This window comes from Erythrolamprus reginae, chromosome 10 (genome assembly GCF_031021105.1).
Source record: "Erythrolamprus reginae isolate rEryReg1 chromosome 10, rEryReg1.hap1, whole genome shotgun sequence".
NCBI classification, from domain to species: domain Eukaryota; kingdom Metazoa; phylum Chordata; class Lepidosauria; order Squamata; family Dipsadidae; genus Erythrolamprus; species Erythrolamprus reginae.
The window spans coordinates 1,655,692-1,668,422 of record NC_091959.1 but is presented as its reverse complement, the minus strand read 5'-3'; the positions used below and the strand labels follow the sequence as shown (position 1 = coordinate 1,668,422).

Here is a 12,731-nt window from a genome sequence, read left to right as displayed (position 1 = left end):
TTTAATTCCGGTTCTTGGATACATGCTGACTCTGAGAAGCTCTCTCTTGAAAAAGCCTGTTAGGAAGGTGATACGGTGCAGCAAATAGGCTGGAAGGTTTGAAGCAGGTTCCTGGAGAAAGCGGGTCTGATGCTTTCTTGCCATGTGAAGAGGAGATATTAGGAGGAAGAGGAAGGAGGAGGAGGAGAAGGAGAAAAAGAAGGGGAAGAAGAAGAAGAGGAGGAAGAAGAAGAGGAGGAGGAGGAAGAGGAAGAAGAGAAAGAGGAAGAAGGAGGAGGAGGAGAAGAAGAGGAAGAAGAAGAAGAGGAAGAAGAAGAGGAGGAGGAGGAGGAAGAGGAAGAAGAGGAGGAAGAGGAAGAAGAAGAAGGGGAGGAGGAGGAGCGAGGAGTAGAGGAAGAGGAAGAAGAGGAAAGAGAAGGAGGAGGAGGGGAAGGGGAAGAAGAAGAGGAGGAGGAGGAGATTAAATAATGGGTGATTAAGAGCACTAAGAATTCAGATTACCATAGACAGATGGACCCACAGAAAACACATGATCAAAAGCTTGATTTTTACATTATATTAGCAATTTCTTTTGCTTCTTCTTCTTTCTTTTTTCTTTCTTACTTTATATTAATGGATATCTGATTTTTTAAAAAAACATTTTGTTTATTTATGAGCAAAATTTCCTATGGAAAAATCCCCAAGCGGCTTGGTCCTTATAGCCCCCTCTGGGGTATTTCTCAGCACCTGGAATCCTGTAGAAATCCCACCTTATTTGCAAGGCATCGATTTGAGGTTGCTGTGTAGAAGTAACAGCCACGAAGAGCAAATGATGGCTTAGATTTCTGCACCAGGAGACGCCGCCAATTTTGCCTTAATCGTGAATATATGTTACAGCCACTAGATGGTACTAAGCGACAATTAAAAAGAGCTGTAGCGGATGATAAAAACAATTCCGAAGCCATCTGGTGATTCTATAACGGGTGGCCAAAGCTGCATAAGACTTCTGGCACAAACATCTGGATTGGAAGCATTTTCTTTTAAAGGAGAAGGAGCCAGGAACCCCAACATCCTGTCCTGAAGAATGAAATATCAGCCTCCATGTCCCCATAGACAAGAGGGCTTTGCCATTTCCCCAGGTTTCTTCAAATTGTAGATAGTGTCCTTTCCGGACACTTTTCTCAGGAACCAACCAGATACCCTAGATGTGATGAAGAGCTTAAAGAACCTCCCAAGGTTACCTGTACCAGGGGGTGGGGGTGGGGGAGAGAAATATGTGTGATGACCGATGCCACAATGCCACCCTGACTCACCTCGAGAAGGGTGGGTAGGTAGGTAGGTAGACAGACAGACAGATTAGAGAGAGAGAGAGAGAGAGAGAGAGAGAGAGATGTACATGATCTCAACAGAAGACATCAGGACATTAATTGTGGCCATGGCACGATGACATGAACTCAGCTATGAAATCATTTTGGTGTCGTGATAGTTGGCCATGGACCATTCTGGACCTTCTTTGATGCTCCCACATGCTTTATTCTCCCTCTCGTGTGGGTGAACATTACAAATACGATGGCCAAACTTGGAATCCCCATCTGGTTGTCTCTGATCAGATCAGAATTATAAGTCAAAGGTGGATTATTCTGAATTCTGACCTGTTGCGGACTAAAACATCACCAGAACCCAAATGTTCCCCTGAAAAGAAAGTGGAGGAGGCTATTCCTGCTCTCTATATAATTTGGATGCTCACTGCAAGTCAGGTGAAGGCACCAACGTTTGTGAGGACACCTAGTTTCTGTGGCAGACAACCATGGTTTGTCCACACGACTGTCAAGGCGGTGCAGAAGTTGGTGAAAATCAACAGCTTGCCACACTATCTGTAGAAGGCCTGATGTTGGAGGGGAGGGGGTGGTTTCAGGAGGGAGCAGATGCAGTCACAAAGCATCCTTTTGAGAAGTTCAAGGTCATCCTATGGCCACCCACCTGGGCGGAAGCGGAAGGAGGACTGGCCACGCTGGCACAATCTGAGTGAACAACGTGACACGTTTGGGGGTGGGGGGAACAAGGGACGTGAACTTTCAACTGGGTGGGAAACTCCGATTCAGGTTTCCCAATAATAATAAATAATGATAATTTATTAGATTTGTATGCCGCCCCTCTCTGAAGACTTGGGGCGGCTGTAGGTGCCAGAATGGCTCCGGCAATAAATTGGAACTTTGAGGAGAACTTGGACTCGGACTTTGATTTAGTTCGGATGTTACATGAAACCTTGACAATGACAAGACAAAGACACCCAAGTATTGGGTTGCCCTCTTCCATCCCAGCCCCACTTTTCATACCCAGGATGGAAAGAACAAAGAGACTCACAATTCCATTCTGGACACTGAAGCCCAGCTGGTATTTCAGATCTGGGCGCTTGATTAGGACAGTGGTGACCGGAGGACAACTGACAATGTTCAATTTCACTTGCGTCTGATTCTTAAGACCCTGCAGAAGACACTCAAAGTTAATAGTAGCAAAACCACTTAGACTTATATACCACTTTACAATGCTTTACAGCCCTCTCTAATTTAAAGAGAGTCAGCCTCTTGCCCCCAACAATCTGGGTCCTCATTTGACCCCCCCCCGGAAGGATGGGAGGCTGCGTCAACCTTCAGCCTAGTGAGATTCGAACTGGTGAACTGCAGAAGCAGCTTGCAGTACTGCACTCTAACCACTGCGCCACCAAGGCTCACCAGTAATGATCTCACCAAGCAAAGCAAGTTAGACAAGATGGACGTCTCGAATGGGTCACAAGGAGGTTGGGGGGGAAATCATGTCATCACCCCACCAAAGGAGGCAACAGATGTAATATGCATCCTTTGCAAAATGTCACAACAGACCTACTTTAAATGATGGTTAGGGATCCGCAACATGTGGTCAGAACTCACCTGGGCAGTTTGTGGCTCAACATACATTGCAAATTTGGCCAACAGTTGAGACAGATATCAGAACCTAGTCAATATGGCAATACGGCAATAGGAGGAATTAATGTACGAGGGTCGCCCAGAAAGTAGTGCACCACATTTTTTTTACTCAGCCTATGGTATGAATACAAAACTCTAGGTAGACATTATTTGAATTGTCAGGAGTGTGTGTGTAAATTTTGTGTTTTTTCAGACAGATAGCATAGCTGCAGCCATGTGTCGAAATGGCGTCTGTAAGCGATGAACATTACAAGCAGTCTGTCGTCATTGAATTTCTCATTGCGGAATAAAAAACTGTGGGAACATTCACAAACGTTTGTGTAGAGTTTATGAAGAATCCGCAGTCAACAGAAGTACGGTTAGTCGCTGGACACAGAGGGGGAGGCCATTGCAGGGCAGAAATGGCCTCATGAGCAGAACAAGGAGTGGTACCAACAGGGCATAGACGCCCTTGTGTCTCGCTGGAGGAAGGCCACAGAACGGGATGGAGATTACATGGAAAAATCGGGAGTGTAGAAGAAACATCATTTTTTTCTCATGTGTAAGTTTCATTGTGTTCAATAAATAATCGTTGAAGGGAAAAATGTGGTGCATTACTTTCTACTACATTGCAAATTTGGTGAAAAGGTTGAGACAGTGTCAGAACCTAGCCGATATGTCAATACGGCAATAGGCGGAATTAATGTAGGAAGCCAACGAGAGTCATTCCATCCTCCAAGCTGACCAGCTGACCCAACACAAGGACAGATGGGTACCTTAATGATTCCTTGGCAGGTTGCTAAGGGAAGGCCAACCAAACTGGTCCCATTAATGGACATAATCTGGTCTCCGATGCTGAGCTTTCCTGAACGGGCAGCTGGCCCTCCGTTCATCATGTTAGCCAGGATGACCGTGGGCAAAATGGACCCCCAGCCAGACTCCACAACCACCACACCGAGGATCTCCCCCTTGTGTTTGGCGATCTGCAGCTGGAAGACAGAAGAGCAGAGAGAATGAATGCTTGTAGAACATCTGCAGAAACAGGAGGTGGTTTCTGGTCCAGGCATGTTAGTCCAGGCTCAATCGAGGTTGACTGCTATTTTCTTGAGAAGAAGACATGGTTGTTGGGAATCTACCAAGACTAGGAACTGTTCTGTCTGACGGATCAATTATTATTAGAAAGCAACCCCCCCCCACACCCACTGGAAAGATTACATCAAAGCAAAGGATTATTATTTTACAAAGTCTTGCAAGAAATAATTCAAGTCTAAAGTATTTTCAAGCTGATGGAGTGTCTGGGTATGGAGCATAGATAAACCTCCGAGAAACATGCCGGCTAAAGGCATGTTCACTAATTAGTTGTGTCTGTTTTTTCTCACTTCACTCACTGTTTGGAATGAGTATTGATAAACTATCTTCTGTAAAAACAGGAACAGAGATCCAGGAATTCAGGCGCAGTCTCTCGAAGCTCCGTCTTCAAGATGAACGTTGCTTGCCAGGCCTCTTCTCCCATCAGCCTGTCCTATATAGTCCCATAGACCTAATCAATGTCTAGAACCCCTTCTAGAGAGATCTTCATGCCTGGCTCTCATCCTTCTGACCCTCGCATCTAAGAGAAGGTCCTCAAAGTCCCCATCGTCCTCTGACTCAGGCAATGCCCTAACTATGGGAGGGGTGTTCTACAGTCTCTGGTTGTTCCCCAGTCTCCAATTCCCCTTCACTCTCACTCTCAGACTCAGATGGCAAGAACACTGGACTGCGACACCAGTATTCCTACTGGTCAATGACTACTTCAGCTTCAACCGCAACAACACAAGAGCATGCAACAGATTCAAACTTAATGCAAACCGCTCCAAACTTGACTGTAAAAAATATGATTTCAACAATCGAGTTATCGAAGCGCTGGAACTCATTGCCGGACTCAATTGTGTCAACCCCTAACCCCCAACATTTCTCCCTTAGACTCTCGATGATTGACCTCTCCAGGTTCCTAAGAGGCCAGTAAGGGGCGTACATAAGTGCACTGGTGTGCCTTTCGTCCTCTGTCCAATTGTCTTTCCTTTCTTTCACTTATCGTATATATTCTCTTTCTTTCATATATCCTCTCCTCTAAGTTCACTTTACCCTTATATATATTACTTCATGTCTATTTTCTTCCTATGTATTTGTGTATTGGACAAATGAATAAATAAAATAAAAAATAAATAAATATTCCTCTTTCTCCTGGTCCTCAAAATCCATGAGCAGCTGAGCTGGAGGTGGACCCCTCACAACAGGAACCAGAAAAATGTCACATTAAGGAAGGTGACTTCCATCCTGCCTCTGTTTGGCCAACATTCCCCCCCCCCACTTCATCCTCCTTCCCACTTCACATCGTGACTCCTTCAAGAAAAACCTCGTTTATTATTGACCTTCTCCAGCAATGCAAACCACGGTCAAAAACACGAACCACGGAGCATGCGTGCTCTCCTCCTCGTCCTGTATCTGAGTAGATTACAATTTATTTACCCTTCCCCCGGTATTGATTTAAAATCCAATTTCCACCTGACTTGTATATTTTGGCTTCGCTTCCCATTCCTTTGGCTGCTTTTCAATGTCCAAGCATATTGCTTACACACAGCCCGAGCTGTTGGGGTTATAGCGCTGACTTGCCTCGTGGTTATACTTATGCAGCTCGTTCCAGTAGGGTTTTTCTCCTCTAAAATGACTTTCCAAATATTAGACACCCTGTGGTCCTCCAAGGCTTCTTAAAACAGGTAAATAATTCGCCCTTTTGTTGTCCAAAATCAACAACAGAAAACCTGTTCATCCATCCGTCAATCCATTGACCCATCGATCAATCCATCCATCCATGCATCCATCCATCTATAACTATATGGCGACCCACCTCACAAAAAAATGACTCTGAGTGTTGCACAAGAATGAAAGAAAGAGATACAGGAAAAGTGTTGCTTTTTTCTAGAGGATACTTTGGATTTATGCCACTCAACAAGAACCAACAAGACCGACACAGACTTCAGAGGAGAATCAGAACTGCAGAAAAACCAATTGATGCCAACCTGCCTTCCATTGAAGACCTGTGGACTGCACGAGTCAAAAAGAGGGCTATGCAAATATTGACTGACCCCTTGCATCCTGGACATAAATTGTTTCAACTCCTACCCTCAAAACGTCGCTACAGAGCACCGCACAGCAAGACAACTAGACACAATAACAGTTTTTTCCCAAATGCCATCACTCTGCTAAACAAATAATTCCCTCCACACTGTCAAACTATTTACTAAGTCTGCACTACTATTACTACTAGTTTCTTCTCATCGTCCCTATCATCCGTCTCCTCCCACTTATGACTGTGTGGTTGTAACTTATTGCTTGTATTCTTAAGACTTTTATTAATATTGTTTGCTTCTTCATTGCTTATCTGACTCCTATGACAATCATTAAGTGTTGCACCTCATGATTCTTGACAAATGTATATTTTTCTCTTATGTCCACTGAGAGCATCTGCACCAAAGACAAATTCCTTGTGTGTCCAATCACACTTGGCCAATAAAGAATTCTATTCTATTCTATTCTACTCTATATTCTAGTCTAGTCTAGTCTATTCCTATTCTTTTCTATTCTATTATATTGTCTGTTCTGTTCTGTTCTATTCTATTCCTATTCTTTTCTATTCTATTCTATTGTCTGTTCTGTTCTGTTTTGTTTTGTTCTGTTCTATTCTATTGTCTGTTCTGTTCTGTTCTATTCTATTCTATTCTCAGATGTGGTAGCCCTGGTCAACATCTCAGTAAACCTAATTTCACTCTTCTATCCTGGAGGCTTAAAAGCAGATTTGCAAACGACCTCTTAAAACTCCTTCTGAGTTCTCAGCAGTTATGAGCAAGGGAAGGTCGAAGGAGCTTCCAATGCTAAAAGGTTCCCCACCACCAACCCCCCAAAATAACCCAGTTCAGGGGGGGGGGAAGCCATCACCTCTTTGCAGTTCTCCGAGTTGGAGAAGTGAATCAAGTCATCATTATACATTTCCTGGGTGTTGATGATGTCGCTGTATTCTTTCTGACTTAGATCTTCGGGGTTGATGCCGTTGGCCCGGAGAAATTCCTGATAGGCCACGCTGAAGGCTTGTCCGATCGATTGGGCAATCAGCTGGGCCTTCAAGCGAAGGGGAAGAGGGAAAGAAACCATCAGCTTTGGAAAGGAACAACATACTTACTTACTTACTTCAGATTACCTCAGGGACCGCCTTCTGCCGCACAAATCCCAGTGGCCAGTTAGGTCCCACAGAGTGGGTCTTCTCCGGGTCCCGTCAACTAAACAATGCCACTTGGCGGGACCCAGGGGAAGAGCCTTCTCTGTGGCGGCCCCGGCCCTCTGGAACCAACTCCCCCCAGAGATCAGAATTGCCCCCACCCTCCTTGCCTTTCGTAAGCTACTTAAAACCCACCTCTGCCGCCAGGCATGGGGGAATTGAGACTTTTTCTCCCCGTAGGCCATTACAACTGTATACAGTATATGGTATGCTTGTATGTATGTTTGGTTTTTATATATTAAGGGGTTTTAATTTGCTTTTAGTATTGGATTTTACTGTACATTGTTTATGATTGTTGTTAGCCGCCCCGAGTTTTCGGAGAGGGGCGGCATATAAATCCAATAAAACTTGAAACTTGAAACTTACTTACTTACTTACTTACTTACTTACTTACTTACTTACTTACATACTTACTTACTTATTAATTAGATTTGTATGCTGCCCCTCTCCGTAGACTCGGGGCGGCTCACAACACAATAAAACAGTTCATGACAAATCTAATAATTTACAATTTAAAATTTAAAATAGTGAAAAAAAAAACCATTTTTAAGCAGACATACTTACAAACGTACCATACATAAATTATATAGGCCCGGGGGAGATATCTCAGTTCCCCCATGCCTGATGACAAAGGTGGGTTTTGAGGAGTTTACGAAAGGCAAGGAGGGTAGGGGCAGTTCTAATCTCTGGGGGGAGCTGGTTCCAGAGAGTCGGGGCCACCACAGAGAAGGCTCTTCCCCTGGGGCCCGCCAACCGACATTGTTTAGTTGATGGGACCCGGAGAAGGCCCACTCTGTGGGACCTAATAGGTCGCTGGGATTCGTGCAGCAGAAGGCGGTCCCGTAGATATTCTGGTCCGGTGCCATGAAGGGCTTTATAGGTCATCACCAACACTTTGAATTGTGACCGGAAACTGATCGGCAACCAATGCAGACTGCGGAGTGTTGGTGTAAAATGGGCATACCTGGGGAAGCCCATGACTGCTCTCGTAGCTGCATTCTGCACGATCTGAAGTTTCCGAACACTCTTCAAAGGTCGCCCCATGTAGAGAGCGTTACAGTAGTCGAACCTCGAGGTGATGAGGGCATGAGTGACTGTGAGCAGTGAGTCCCGGTCCAAATAGGGCTGCAATTGGTGCACCAGGCGAACCTGGGCACTTGTGGGCCAACTGTAGAGATTGACCCATCCTATTCTTGAAACTGGTGGGATCCCCATGCACAATGCTGTTGTTTTGCCCCAGCTACCACTGTAGAAGTGGAACCTGTTTAGATCGAGACTTGTAGGGGGGGAAAAATGAACTAATGTGTTTTTCGGAGTATAAGACACACCTTTCTCCTCCCTAAAAGAGGCTGGGAATTCAGGTGCATCTTATATTCCTTTCCCTTTATTCAAAATTTTTAAAATTCCATGTTCTGGGTCAATGTTTTTCAAGATGGCTAGGGAATTGGAAAAAAACAAACATTGTTCTAGTTGTACTATTGGAATGTTTTGACTTTCTTAGAAATAGAAGAGAAGGACAATTCATGGTTTTCAACAGTTGGGTTCAACTCTGCCTTAGCAAAGGTTATGACATGGATATTTTGCAAAGTGTGGTCCTAATTGTTCACAATAATAATGATAATAATAATAATAATAATAATAATAATAATAATAATAATAATAAAGTGCAGACTATGTAAACAGATGAAACAATCGATCACATACTCAGCTGCTGCAAAAAGATCGCACAGACTGACTACAAGCACAGACATGATGCTGTGGCACAGATGATCCACTGGAACTTGTGCCGGAACTACCATTTACCAGTGGCAAAGAACTGGTGGGATCATAAGCCTGAAAAAGTGGTCGAAAATGAGCAAGCAAAACTACTGTGGGACTTCCAACTTCAGACTGACCGAATTCTGAAGCATAACACACCAGACATTGTGATTGTGGAGAAAAAGAAAGTATGGATCATCGACATCGCAATCCCAGGGGACAGCAGAATTGAGGAGAAGCAGCTAGAGAAATACGAAGATCTAAAAATCGAGCTGCAACGACTCTGGCATAAGCCCGTGAAAGTGGTCCCAGTGGTCCTTGGCACGCTGGGCGCAGGGCCAAAGGATCTCAGCAGACATCGGAATTGACAAAATCTCAATCTGTCAATTGCAAAAGGCCCCTTTACTGGGATCGGCAAACATAATTCGCCGCTACATCACGCAGTCCTAGGTGCTTGGGAAGCGCCCGACTGGTGATGAAATACGGAATCCAGCAGTGATCTCGTTTGCTGTGTTGTACTGACATAATAATAATAATAATAATAATAATAATAATAATAATAATAATAATTATTATTATTATTATTATTATTATTATTATTATTATTATTATTATTATTATTATTATTATTTATTAGATTTGTATACCATGGTATCTTGTGTGGAATTTCTGCCGTGGTAATTTAAGCTATGAAAAATAATCAACTCTTGGCCACTAGATGTCACTAGAGCAGAGACAGTCTAAGTCTCTGCTGTGGACTATGACATGGACTTCTAATTTTAAAAGCACCTGTAAGTAGAACCAAAATTAAATGCTCACTGGAGCCATTTAACATTATTCATCCTTCTAGTCACTATTCTGGAACCAAACCATAACTTTTAAAATTCAGACTCCTGTTCTGCAATCGTATGGTTTGCCTTTTTAATATTTCATCTGTTCTGCAACCCTCCTTCTCCACCATAAAATACAGTTGACTGAGGAGCTGCAGCAAAGAGAGGTCTGCGTGAAGGTGTAAAAGAATTACTCAGTTGGTGGAACACCTTCTTTATGTGAAGACACACACACACACACACACACACACAAGTCTTGAATTTAGAAGATCATGTAGGAGGTGTGCAAGTAACATCTCCCTTGGAGAACCACTAAGGGTCAAGTTATCTCAGCTGCTGTGGCCCAGAGGTGCCTCATTATCAGGAGGTTGTGAGTTCAATCCTAGGCAGAGGCAGATGTAGGGCAGGGGATTGGACTAGATGACCTGCAAGGTCCCTTCCAACTCTGTTCATCTGAATCAAGTCAACCCTAGAGAGCACAGGCGATGTTCACTCACATCCTCGGATTCAAAGACATGGCAGATCATCTTGTACTGTTTCTTCCCTTCTTGAAGGCCGGGGGTCGTCTCAATGCAGTCCTGGGATGCTGACCGAGGCATTCGGCGGCGGGCCATCAGGACCACGATGTTGCCGATGTCGGCGATGTAAGAGATGGTGCGCAGCGCATGGTCCATCATGGTTTCCTAGAAGAAGGGCACAAAGAAAGCAAGCAGCACGTCTCCTGTCACTTGAGAAAGGTTGCTTCCATTCCCAGTTAATATAAATTAAGAACATAACAAGAGCCATGCTGAATGGAGCCAAAGCCCATCAATAGAGATAGATAGATAGATAGATAGATAGATAGATAGATAGATAGATAGATAGATAGATAGATAGATAGATAGATAGATAGATATTCTTCTTTAAATCATTGAATGTGACTTCACTGCTTGGGTAAACAACTCAACTCTTGCATCCTAGGAGAATTGCCAGTCAGCACACCTGGATGAGAAAGAAGTTGCATCCAGACTGCAACTCTTCCTGAGGACATACTGAGAAGGGCCCAGGATCAATGAGAGACAGAATTGATATTCTCGCGTTGTTTGACTTTTTGTTCTTCCGCTCTGCCCCAGGAGACTGCTCTAAGCATCAAAGTCAACAGAGGTCTGCAGAGAGCGACTCCTGATTCACCACGGCAGCTAGGAAATTAATTTGTTCGGTGCTCTCTTTAACACCTCCGGTCTTGCTTTTAGCTACGGTGGATCAGGCACAAAGCAGGCCACCGGTGTGCCTGCGTCTACAGTGGCTTTCATTATTTACATGCAGCAATGAAATGCAACTATGAAATTCATTTGCTCCATCGGCTGGCTTGCTCCATTACAGTTTGTCCTTTGATTCAATGCCAGGAATAAAGCCAGGGCTGCACGACAGCCACAACCAGGCCTTTTTTAAAATGACTCAAAACAGCTGCCTGCCTTGAAAAACCCACTACATAGAAACATAGAAATATAGAAGACTGACGGCAGAAAAAGACCTCATGGTCCATCTAGTCTGCCCTTATACTGTTTCCTGTATTTTATCTTAGGATGGCTCTATGTTTATCCCAGGCATGTTTAAATTCAGTTACTGTGGATTTACCAACCACGTCTGCTGGAAGTTTGTTCCAAGGATCTACTACTCTTTCAGTAAAATAATATTTTCTCATGTTGCCTTTGATCTTTCCCCCAACTAACTTCAGATTGTGTCCCCTTGTTCTTGGGTTCACTTTCCTATTAAAAACACTTCCCTCCTGAACCTTATTTAACCCTTTCACATATTTAAATGCTTCGATCATGTCCCCCCTTTTCCTTCTGTCCTCCAGACTAGACAGATGGAGTTCATGAAGTCTTTCCTGATACGTTTTATGCTTAAGACCTTCCACCATTCTTGTAGCCCGTCTTTGGACCCGTTCAATTTTGTCTACCAGAAAGTAGCATGAAATGTTTGCAGAGAGAAGTCGTTTTTCCAGGCCTGGGAAAATAAATCCTTGTTTAGCAACTGTCTCACACAGTGACTGCAGTCATGATGGGGATTGGGAAAAAACCAGCCCGTTGCAGCCCATTCTTGCATTTAATAATTTTGCAGATCTAGTAAACTGAAAGGAAACTGAATTTGGCTCAGAAGCAGCATTCGGACAAGAACAAAGATTTCAAAATCTCTGTTTTGACTTGTGGGATTGCGACTGAGGAAGAAACGTAGATGTATCTTTTTGGCCAAAAGCTGAGATCCGTGCAGCCTTTCTCCGTCTGATTTCAACTCTCATCATTCTCAAGACAAGGCCACACTGGATGGAGAATTCTTCTGACGAAGATCCAACCTTCATCTCAAATGAGAGAAGGCGCCTGTCTTAAAGCCCATCTGCCTTTGGGCAAAGTCACAGCTAAAGTTGGGCAGGGAATTGGTCTCCTCTATCTTCTCTTTCCACTACGTACTTGTCCAACCAGCTGGATTGCAGAAGAGAAAGAGTTAGCTCTTCTAGAGTGTCTGAATGGGACACTTGCTGGAATTTTTGCCGGAGCAAAGGTTGGTGATAAATTAACAGCTTGCCACATTATCTACAGAAGACCTGATGTTTATGGAAACTTGATCAAGGAAATGGAGCCCCTCCCTTATGGAACCAGGTTGCAACGCCTTGGTCTCTTCAGCCTTGAAAGACGGCGTTTAAGGGGTGACTTGATCGAAGTGTATAAAATCATGCATGGGATGGAAAAGGGGGATAGAGAAAAATCATTTTCTCTATCACACAATACTAGGACAAGGGGACCCTCCCTAAAGCTCATAGGTAAGAAAGTGAGGACAAATCAAGGGAAATATTTCTTCACCCAGAGGGTCCTTGGTTTATGGAATTCACTTCCAGAAGAGGTCGTGACAGCTGTCAGCCTTCATAGTTTC

The 12,731-nt window shown here is 43.9% G+C and overlaps 2 protein-coding genes across 3 annotated transcripts in view; both read right to left on the bottom strand.

The window, feature by feature from the left end:
- The window catches only part of MTMR10 (myotubularin related protein 10), a 780,230-nt gene that overhangs the window by 625,568 nt on the left and 141,931 nt on the right, over positions 1–12,731 (bottom strand). The gene's annotated exons all lie outside the window — the stretch shown is intronic.
- APBA2 (amyloid beta precursor protein binding family A member 2) overlaps positions 1–12,731 on the bottom strand; it is a 36,146-nt gene that overhangs the window by 3,455 nt on the left and 19,960 nt on the right. For both annotated transcript variants that reach the window (XM_070763576.1, XM_070763577.1), the window contains 4 exons: positions 10,319–10,504; positions 6,897–7,076; positions 3,698–3,910; positions 2,344–2,463 (listed from right to left, as the gene is read on the bottom strand). In XM_070763576.1, coding sequence (XP_070619677.1) covers positions 2,344–2,463; positions 3,698–3,910; positions 6,897–7,076; positions 10,319–10,504 — 699 coding nt within the window. The remainder of the gene's footprint in view (positions 1–2,343; positions 2,464–3,697; positions 3,911–6,896; positions 7,077–10,318; positions 10,505–12,731) is intronic.